Source organism: Tachypleus tridentatus, chromosome 9 (genome assembly GCF_004210375.1).
Source record: "Tachypleus tridentatus isolate NWPU-2018 chromosome 9, ASM421037v1, whole genome shotgun sequence".
NCBI lineage: Eukaryota > Metazoa > Arthropoda > Merostomata > Xiphosura > Limulidae > Tachypleus > Tachypleus tridentatus.
The window spans coordinates 151,733,084-151,743,522 of record NC_134833.1 but is presented as its reverse complement, the minus strand read 5'-3'; the positions used below and the strand labels follow the sequence as shown (position 1 = coordinate 151,743,522).

The window sequence follows — 10,439 nt, the reverse complement described above, 5'->3', positions numbered from 1 at the left end:
TGGAGAAAGTATCTTGATATTCTGTGAGCAAGTTATGAAAAAGACGGCACTGATTATCTTCAAGACCTCCACAACTTCTGTAATAAAATCGTAGTAAGTGAGGAAGTGAGCTGCTTTTTGTGTAAATACTTGACATAACAATTTCTATGTTTTTTCTCAAAGATAACTGTGTCTGAAGTGGGAGTACTAGTTGTAGAGTTTCACATTTGCTATGTCCCATCCAGACTTGTTTATGGTATGAAGCCCTTGTATGAGATTTCACCTCTTTATGGTACAACAGCTACCCTCTCTTTTGTCACTGGAAATCCAGTCTTTTGTGATCTAATTTTCATGTAGTGCACAAGAATTCAATGGCTACAGACTGCTAAACTATTTTATGTTAGCTTAAACCTACCATCAGGTCTCCACATAAATTCTGTTCCTGTTATGCACTTTTTCTCAGTGTCAATTATCATGAGATGTAGAGAAGTTTCTCATAATGAGAGTACCTTCCAACTTTGCTTTTGTTGGATCTTTATGCCCATTTGCTGTTTGTATCAACTCATCTTCTTTCTTCATCATCAGAGGCAATTTACTAGTTTTTATTACCAAAGCAAATTAAACAATTGTAGCTACAGAATCAGTGTCAATCAACAAACTATTATAACTGTGTGGATTCATAGACTGTTTTCTTAAATAATGAACTTCTTATTTCAGCTGGGTACTTTGCCTCATAAGTCCAGCTAATTACTGTTTTTTTTTTATGTCTGGTTAACTCTTTGTTGTTCCTTAATCTAGTTGAACTCGAAGACTAATCTATAATATACTATCTGCTAAGTTCAATATCAGCTAATTAATCTTCACAGAGTTGGCTGTAATGGCCATATTTCCCGTATTTATTATAGTTTCCTTTTTTGAAATGATCTGATATGTCTTTATTTGTTTACCTTTTACTTTAATTGGATTCAAGTTCCAATGCCAGCTAGAGAAATCCTTCTAAAGACGTACACCTACTTTGCATTAGTCTAATTTGTGTATCCTCGATTTGTACGACACAGATGAATTGGACACGTACCTAGAAATACGTCATTTCAAGTGGAGTACTTGGGTAAAATAGTTTAGAAAGTTTGATATTTTAATATTGGTTCACTTTTCTATACACTACAAGTAGCTTCGAGAATTAGCAAAGGTCTAAACTTTCATGAAACTTCTGAGCTATACACAATCATTATTTTGTGTGAGAAATTCTCTCTAGTGAATAAGATATTAAAGACATATCCTACACTATACATCTGTTCACACTTGTATAATTAACTAGTTATTATTGATTCCTATTGAACATTCAATGAAATCACCTAAACTCCATACAGAAGGCAGGCCCATTATAGAGACTTTGATATTCTGAACGTAATTTTAATTTTGACGAATCTTTTAAATGTTGGTGACAATTGTTCTTATAAGTCCATGGATCTAGTCCTGAAGCCTTTTTCATTTTATACACGGTGTCTCAAATATGAAAATTTTCAAAATGTGACATAGATTATTGTTTTGAATGTCTTATTAAGTTTGAGCTCAGTGAAATAAATCTAAGAACTCTCCCCTTCCCAAGGCAGTAGCTCAGCAGTAAGTCTGTAAGCTTTTGACGATAAAAATTGAGTTTTTATAATTGTGATTGGAAAAGCACAGATAGCCTATTGTGTAGCTTTGTGCTTAACAAAAAGCGAAACAAATTTGAGAGATAGAGCTCCAAAACACCTAAAGCCCATTTATTAGAATCCCCTCACGGCTCTTCGTGAATTTTTTTCTTGTTTATATTATGTAGGAATCAAGAGCATACGTGTGAAATTTCAAATTTTTTTTGTCAAAATTTTTTGCAGAAATCAAGTACAACCGAATTTATTATATCAGTAACACAGGCCTTAGATGGTGTTTTGTCTTGAAAGTTTTACATGTTCTATAGTAATTCTGTATATTTAAACCGAAAATAATATCCATTTTTCTCTATCACGTTAAAAATTTCCACAATAGTTAATACGACTTTTTTATACAAGTGAATCATTTTCATTTATAACGGGTCACATTTTGTTATGCTTAAAATTTTAACAATTTCTGTAGACCAATCGCAACGTGAGAATTTTATCGATCGTTTTAGAACCCAAACGTGATAATAAATATGTTCATTGTGGTAAAGTAAATAACAATTTTATCTGTGTAAAAGTGTTTCTTCCCGATTTTTAAAAACTCAACATGCCATATAAAAAATATTACTTTTAAAATATGCGTAGTTGATTGAAAAAAAATCTGTTATTAAAACCAAATAACTTTTATAAAGTTTAAATTCGTTAGCCTGTGTAATTTCTTTACGACTTTTTTTTACAGGTGGTGTGTGGTGCACATTTATGAGAAATTGGCGTAATGATTAAGACCATAGAAATACACCGAATTCAAAGGTTAAAGGTATATATGTCGTAATGAATTTAATATGGAATTTTAAGAAGTAGAATCTACAAAAGATGGTCGTTGGTGCTTTTCCAATTGCAAAATTAGGAATTTTAGCGTTACGGCAAATATCAAAGCCGTTGGCAAATCGGATTAAAGCTAGGGCTAAACGAAGTTATTTTTTTCGCACTTACATATGTATGCCACCTGCTCAATGTAAGTGTTAATATAAAATATTTAACGTAAAATTAAGTTTTCATTGGAATTTGTTCAGAATAAGATAATGACAATGCATTGAATTTTTTTAACGTGGTGTTGTTTCATAGGTGAACGTGGTTCAAACTGAAGAAAGTGCAACTTCTTTTTTTCACTGCATTTTGTAGGCACATTTTCCACTTTTTAGTTTTTTTTTAAAGATCAGTTACAATTATTTAATGGTTGGAAAATGTTTAGAGGAGGGCTGTACAGTACAGAGATAACATCTGGGTTGGGAAGGTTATCGTATCATCAGAACAGGTTAAAATTTCTTACCAATGTTCTTTACAATGAAACTGTAAACTTCTTACTGTGTTACAACTTGCATTTGTATCCAATACTTCTGCAGATGCAGCCAAAAATCCTATTTGCCCTACCACTAGCAACAGCACACTGCTTGGATGGCTTGGAACTAATAGACTAATAACCCCAAACATTAAGATCCTTTCCTTCCATAACACTGTTATTGTTAAGGTTTTCCTCTTTAAAATTATACTATTAATCCAAATCATGATATCCCACATGCATTACAAGACATTTAGTATAATATAATTAAAAGCTATCAGCTATTTATTTTATAACTTGCTGAATAAATCACCAGCATCCTTTTTGCAGCCGATAATACCCCAAATTGAGGTGAATTTAATGGCACCTAGTTGTTTTTGCTTGATGTAATTAAAGCCTGCTGCTCCCCCCTTTCCTTTGTTTAACTGATTAGGCATTTAGGCTTAAATATACCTCTGCCCAAAGTTTTAATACCATAAGCAAATTATAGGTAATTTATTGCCTATTCCTATGAACAAAAAAAGTCATAACTTAAATTTAATGTATCCCATTTGTGTAATTAAACTAGTTTTAATGGACTTCATTAATAAAAAAACATTTTTCTTCCATGCAGTCAGTTTTAAATCCAATTCCTTACAGATATTACATATATATTTTTAATAAGCCTTTTATGTGACATCAAATGATTTCACAGAATCCAGATGCACTAAATTTACAACTTCAAGGCCCAGAATTGCCAGGTGATTAAGGCACTCTACTCATAATCTGATGGTTGCGGGTTTGAATCCTTGTCACACCAAACATGCTTGCCCATTCAGTTTTGGGGGTATTATTATGTGATGGTCAATCCCATTATTCATTGGTAAAAGAGTAGCCCAAAAATTAGCAGTGGGTGGTGATGACTAACTGCTTTCTCTCTAGTCTTACACTGAAAAGTTGGGGATGACTGGTGCAGATAGCCGTCGTGTAGTTTTGTGGGAAATTAAAACCAAACCAAATTATTCCTTCATCCTCATATACTTTAGCAGCAACCCTTTTAAAAGAATGCCAAAATATTAACAAGCAAGGTTTTCCCTCAGGGAAACCCTGTTGACTTTCCAATAACATTCTAAACTTTAATCCGTGATGATGTGAACCTGATGATGACCAAAGAAGGTCGAAATGTTGTTTGCTCCTCTACATAAAAAAATTTTCCCAACCCATACCAGTTGTTTTTACATATATATATTCCAAACTTTGTTAAATGACTTTCCAAAACTTCACACTTCTCAAAACTTTTCACACAACTGATGTTAGACAAATGGGTCGATAATTACTTGGACAATTTTTATCACCTTCCTAGAAAAGATAAGTTACTCCAGCTAACATCTGATATTCTAGTACAGGGTTTCCCAAATTTTACCAACCAGTGAACCCTTTTCAACTTCTTTACTATATTGGTGAACCACCTCATGTTAAAAATAGTTTTATCATGTGTAACTGGTGTATCATGTGTGTATTTTAATACCCTTACAGTTTGATTCTGGGTTTAAGAAAATAAAATTCAAAATAGATTTAAATTTAGAAAATTATTTTATGACATTCTTTAATGTGAAGGATGGTGGTGCTTTGTTAAAACAGTCTTGTGATTTTCTGAGTCCATGTCTGACAGTTTCAAATGAAGATCCAGCTCCACATTTATTTGATTTCTAAACTTTGATTTTATATGTGTCTTTCCAACTGTAAATTAACTATCTTGTTTTTTGCAATGGGAAGACAATGGTGCCAGATGCACAACAAATTTACACAATTTATGTTAATGACAGTTATTAATTTGGAACTTGTATATATTACAATATTAGTTTTATACCTTAGCATTTTATTTCATTTGTTACTCTTTCAGTAAATGGTAATTTCATAGATTTAATGGACACCCTTAAGTTAGAGGCTTACATATCCAGTATATACTCTTCTTCAAAACCCTTGGAAAAATATTATCTGGTCCAAGAGCCTTATCATTCTTTTACACTTTCCAGTTTGTTCTTAAGTCTCAGAATGAATGTGATCACTTGTTCAGTCTTGTTTCCATTTATCAACTGTTCAAGGTGATAAATATTGTTCAGATTTTCATAAGTTAAAACTGAAGAAAAATCAATATTTAATAACCATTTCACAATCATCAAATATGAGCTGTACCATCCTTCAAAGACCCAACTTCCATTCTAACATTTTGTTTACTCCTAATGTATTTAAAGAAATCCTTTGTTAATTTTGCACATTTTCGGGGAACTTTTTTTTTTATTCATATGGTATTTTCCATTTGACCAATTTTTTAGATCATCTATAGTCTTCTATATCTCCTATCATAGTAGTTAATGTGAATTTCCCAATTTATAACACTTGTCGATTTTATCTTTCATAGACTTTGTGAAACAACCTAGTTTTTACTTGAAGCTAGATGTTTTTCTTTCCGTAAGGACCATGCTTATTTTGTATATTCACAAACGTGTTTTTAATTTTTTTTCCACATTTGATAAGCGCATTGAATTAAGTCACCCAATCCATGGTACATAATTCTTATTTTCTCTCTTCAGAATTTACATTTTTGCAATTTGTAATCAAAATCTAATTATTCCTTATCTCCATATGTAGCAAAATATCAAACCTAATTGAGCAATCATCACTTACATCTGGATAACAACCTCCACTCTATCGACCATTTCTACAGGGTGGCCCGTAAGTCCCTACCCATCCATGTATCTTATGTATCCAGTGTATCTGTGTGCTGTCCCTCATTCTCGCTGCATAATATTATGTGGCACCATGTTCTGCAAGACATTTTCAAATGTAAATGGGCTTACATTGGCCATATTTCTCTGAAAAAAAAGAAACAAATTTATAATACGTGCGTAATTGAATATAACATATGGATGGGTTGGGACTTACGGGACACTCTGTATATCAGAAATTAGCAATGAATATAAAATGTTATTATTTGTAGCAAATTCCTTGATCAGTTGTTGAAGAAAACCATCCTGAACTTTTTGAAAAATTCAGCTTCCCTTGTATTTTGACTTAACATTTCACAACCAAAATGCCTGAAACTAAAATCCATCGTAATTAGCAGCTGTTTCTCATTCATTTCATATGTTGGTCTGTAACAAATTCTAATTATAAACCTTCTGCCTTTATAACTATTAACAGAAACTTAAATACATTGAACTTCATTGCTATTAGCTTTGGTATTCTCAACATTAACTGGATGTAACTCACATTTACTCATAAAGTTGCCACCACTCCTATTTTAGTACCTTATCCATATTAAATATCCTATAACATTGTATTTCAAAGAAATTCTAATCATCAAAATTCCTCAGCAGTAAGTGTGAAGGTTTGATAATAAAAATCAGGTTTTGATACACATAGTAGGCACAGCACAGACAGCTTCAGTACTTTATCTGTTTTATTTCTTGTCTGTCTAGCATTAGAATAACAATACTTTAGTCTGTCTTCCAACTTCTTTTTTCCCCTTCATTTAGTTTATTCATAATTATTCTTAAACTGAATCAAGATGTGCTGTATTGTTTTTGTGATCATTTTAAATAGTTTGATTTGTTTTAATTTCGCTGCTCTGGTGATTAAAGATTATTAAATAGAGAACTAACGAAGTGAAACCTTACTCATTTCTATTCGTTGCCGTTTCCTTCTTTCTGAAGTTTATCACTGGATGGAAGTTAACGTCAAAATGAGAATGCTGAATCTTGGAAAACCGACAGAAGTACCAAAGCTAAATGAAAACATGGCCATCGACCTGGGAGCCGAACTGTTAGGTGAAATAATTATCTTCTCTATTGCTGCAACATCTATCACAGCAGAATACGTAAGGTCATCTTTAAAGGAGAAGGAAAAGAAAGCTGAGAGAGAAATAAACTTTGTGAAGATAGAAAATGAAATAAGTGACCTCAGATTTACTGTTGACAGACAAGAAGCAGAAATCAGACATTTAACACGTGCTTACTATGCCCTTCAACAGAGTCAGTTGGACAATAAGCAGTACAAAAGCAAACCCCATAACCCAACATCAGAGGGCAGTGATAAACCAAAAGAAAGCAAAGGTGTTCAGCAGGCAAGAGATCATGCTAGTAAATTGTCCAAAGGTGAAAAATAATCCATGTATTAGTATGTTTGAAATTAGTTAGGCATCTTAAACATGTGTTAATAGCTTAAGGAAAAAAATAATTTAGCCAGGTATGCATTATGTAAAGAGTTCTAGTTTGGAGTGAAATTTGTGGTCATTAAATTATTTTATATACACATATATTTTATACAAAATAGGGAGTTGACTATAAGTAATACACAAAGCCTACGTTGGATATGAGAAGTATAGCTCCATATGGTAAGGTTGAAATTTAACATTTCTTACACACATCTGTATTTTACTATATATTAGTTACATTTCAGTGCTACATGATTTCTGGGTGTATAAATAATACTGATTTTAAAGATTAAAAGTTACTTTATCAAACTGTCAAATATATTACCTTATCAGGCTGTCAAGTGTTTTGTTACTTTATCACACTGTTAAGTGTTTTGTTACTTTATCAGACTGTCAAATATTTTGTTACTTTATCAGACTGTCAAGTGTTTTGTTACTTTATCAGACTGTCAAGTGTTTTGTTACTTTATTAAGGTGTCAAATATTATGTTAGATAGAATTACAATATATCTTTGTGTGTAATTTGAGGGTGGAAATTGCTAATAAAAGGTGTGTGGGAGAGTACAAATAGAAATGAAACCTGGATGTGCTCATTAACTCAAACACTATTGCTATTGGCCCAGTTATAGGGTGACCTCCATCTTTAGAAGCTTTGGGAAAAGAAAACAAATTTAGTGCTATAATGCCCTCAGATTCATAAGATCAGTACTTCAACTAAACAGCCAGCAGGTGGCATAGTTGAAAGAATTTGAGGTGATCTAGTGTGTGTGTATGGATGTTATCTGGACATTCAATGCAATGGGTTAGAGTAGGGAGAAGAGGCCTCATGGTCAGCCATCATTACAAAGCAATTATGAATTTTACAGCCTAATTATTAATCTGAAGACTGCCTTATAATCAGGCCAATACAGTATATACATACATACATGTGTGTATTTGACCATATTTGCAGTGTAGAGATGAAACTAGAAAATGTTTCATTTCCTATTATATGTCTGTCTTTGCTACAAGTTATGACCTCATAAAAAATGGAGGGTACATTTCATACTTTGTTCCATCTCATAAAAAACTTGGGGGGGACATTGTCTCACCAGATTTTGAAAAAAGAAAGGACTGTCTCAACAAAATATTTTGTATATGTCTTTGTTTTCCATAACTTTTTTTGAAGACATCTTGAAAGTTTGTTTTTGCAGTTTTGGGTTTGTATATTGCAAAGTGAGAACTTTGTGAGGAAATTTATTTCAAAAGTGTTTGTTTCCAAGTGAGAATCTAATGAGGTAATTTGGTAATTATAACTTCTAATTCCCAAGATGAGAAATTACACATTGTTGAAAACAATTTTGCACTTCGTTGCATAAATAAAATTGGTGTCTTGTTAGAAAGAAATGGTTCTATTTCAATAAAACAATTATCAAACATAAAAGACTAAAAATGTTCAAAAATTGATTGGAAAAAACAAGACAAAAAAAACTTCTTTAATATTCATAAAAATTAGAGATCTTGGTGGTTGACTTCATTTCATGACGACATTCAAGTCTTGTAGTTTTTCAGAAAACCCGCATGTAACGCTTCGTCAAAATAATACCAAATTTTTTGTAAAACACTATTTATAAATATGAATGCAACATGAAACATTCAGAGGTCATGAAGGTGAATTTGGGTGTATGCATGTATCTCAGGGTTTTGCCTCTATGGTTTAAGCTGTATTTATGAAATTTTAGTATTTATTGTATTATTGTAATGAAGGACTTTATGAATTGAACTTTTTTCTAATGCATTTCACTAAAATAAAGATTTTTGTTTAAGCATAAAGTTAGTCACATAATGGAAAAATATGCCATTAGCATTTCTGTTATATATTTGTTACATTCTCTGATAGTCAAATTGAATGGTCCTTTCACTTCCATATAGAGAACTATTAGGGTTCCCTGAATTACTTATTTTCATAGTGTTTATAGACAAGCTGCTTAACGTTTTGAATTTGTAGAACTAAGTCAAATCGCACCATGAAGTTAGAATAAATATTTAGATAAATAACAGATGTTCATTTATAACTAGTGTAACAAGTCTTAAATATTCAACATCACAAAAGGTCAGTATTGTTTGGAAAAGGTTTCTTAAAAACGTTCATCTATCATGAACACATCAGGAAATATCCACACCTACTTATAATTTGTATCATAAACTTTAACTTCCTCAAAACTGATACAGTAAGAACAGCAAAGTAAGTCTTTATAGTGGTGATACTAGTATTTTACTTTGTACCAGTATAATTTCAGGTTAAATGCCATTTGTTCAATGAAGGAAGAATTTTTTTTAAGACTTTCAAAATATATTTACAGCATGTAACAAATGTAGCAACTTTTACAGGACATCTTATTGTATGATTTAGATATAGAGAAGAGAAATAGACTGATGTAATATTAAACTTTTGCAAATGTTAAACAGTGTTACAATCATTTGTATTTTTGAAGTTTAATTTTCAACACTTGAATTCTAATAATAATGTTTTTTTAAACCACATTCTTGTGGTAGAATAAGAAAAATAATATAAAATTCATGTATTTTACTGTGGTTATTCTAACAGCCTTCATTATTTGTTAGCGTGAGATATTAATTATTGATAATATGATGACGTGCAGCCAAGTCAGTCTTATACATGTACATACTGAGAGAACTGAATGTTATATATTTCACTAGACTTATTAATAAATACAGTGCCACAGATGGCGTTGATTGTTTGAAATTTTTCACACTGCATTGGGTTTTCAGTTAAATAAATTATTATTCAAATAATCATTTTTCAGGCTTTGTAAAACAGAAGGTATGTCAGTAACCATGAGTTAATTATAATAGAAAATATGATTTTTCATGCAGATGATTAAATGAAACAATTGTTTTTATAATTTAGTATGTAATTGGAATTTGTATTCTCAAGACAGCTGGCATGAGTATTAAAACCTTAATTGAAATAAAGTACAGAACAACGTTTTGATCTTAATCTTAAGATGATCTAAGAACGTTGGAACATTGTTCTGTACTTTATTTTTATTAAAGTTTTAATATGCATGCTAGTTGTCTTGAGAATACATTTTTACTTCAAGTGGGTTCCTATTCATCATGAATAACTTGATTTTGATTGGCTGTTTCAGTCCAGCATGGCCAGGTGATCAACTTGTAATCTGAAGGTTGCAGGTCCAAATCCCAATGACACCAAACATGTTCACCCTTTCAACAAGGAGGGAATTATAATGCCACTGGCAATCACACTATTTGTTGGTAAGAG

General features: G+C 31.7%; 1 protein-coding gene across 1 annotated transcript; it reads left to right on the top strand.

Annotated features, from left to right (window-relative positions):
* Positions 1 to 2,353: 2,353 nt before the first annotated feature.
* LOC143226665 (optic atrophy 3 protein homolog) lies at positions 2,354 to 9,878 on the top strand. Its single transcript, XM_076457913.1, has 2 exons — positions 2,354 to 2,634; positions 6,654 to 9,878. Exons 1-2 carry the CDS (start codon positions 2,493 to 2,495, stop codon positions 7,103 to 7,105), a joined length of 594 nt encoding a protein of 197 aa, XP_076314028.1. The 5' UTR covers positions 2,354 to 2,492; the 3' UTR covers positions 7,106 to 9,878.
* The last annotated feature ends 561 nt before the right edge of the window (positions 9,879 to 10,439 follow it).

Coding starts and splice junctions, on each gene's coding strand:
- LOC143226665 (XM_076457913.1), top strand. CDS start 2,493: ATGGTCGTTGGTGCTTTTCCAATTGCAAAATTAGGAATTTTAGCGTTA. Junction 2,635..6,653: donor ATGTATGCCACCTGCTCAAT/GTAAGTGTTAAT, acceptor TTCTTTCTGAAG/TTTATCACTGGATGGAAGTT.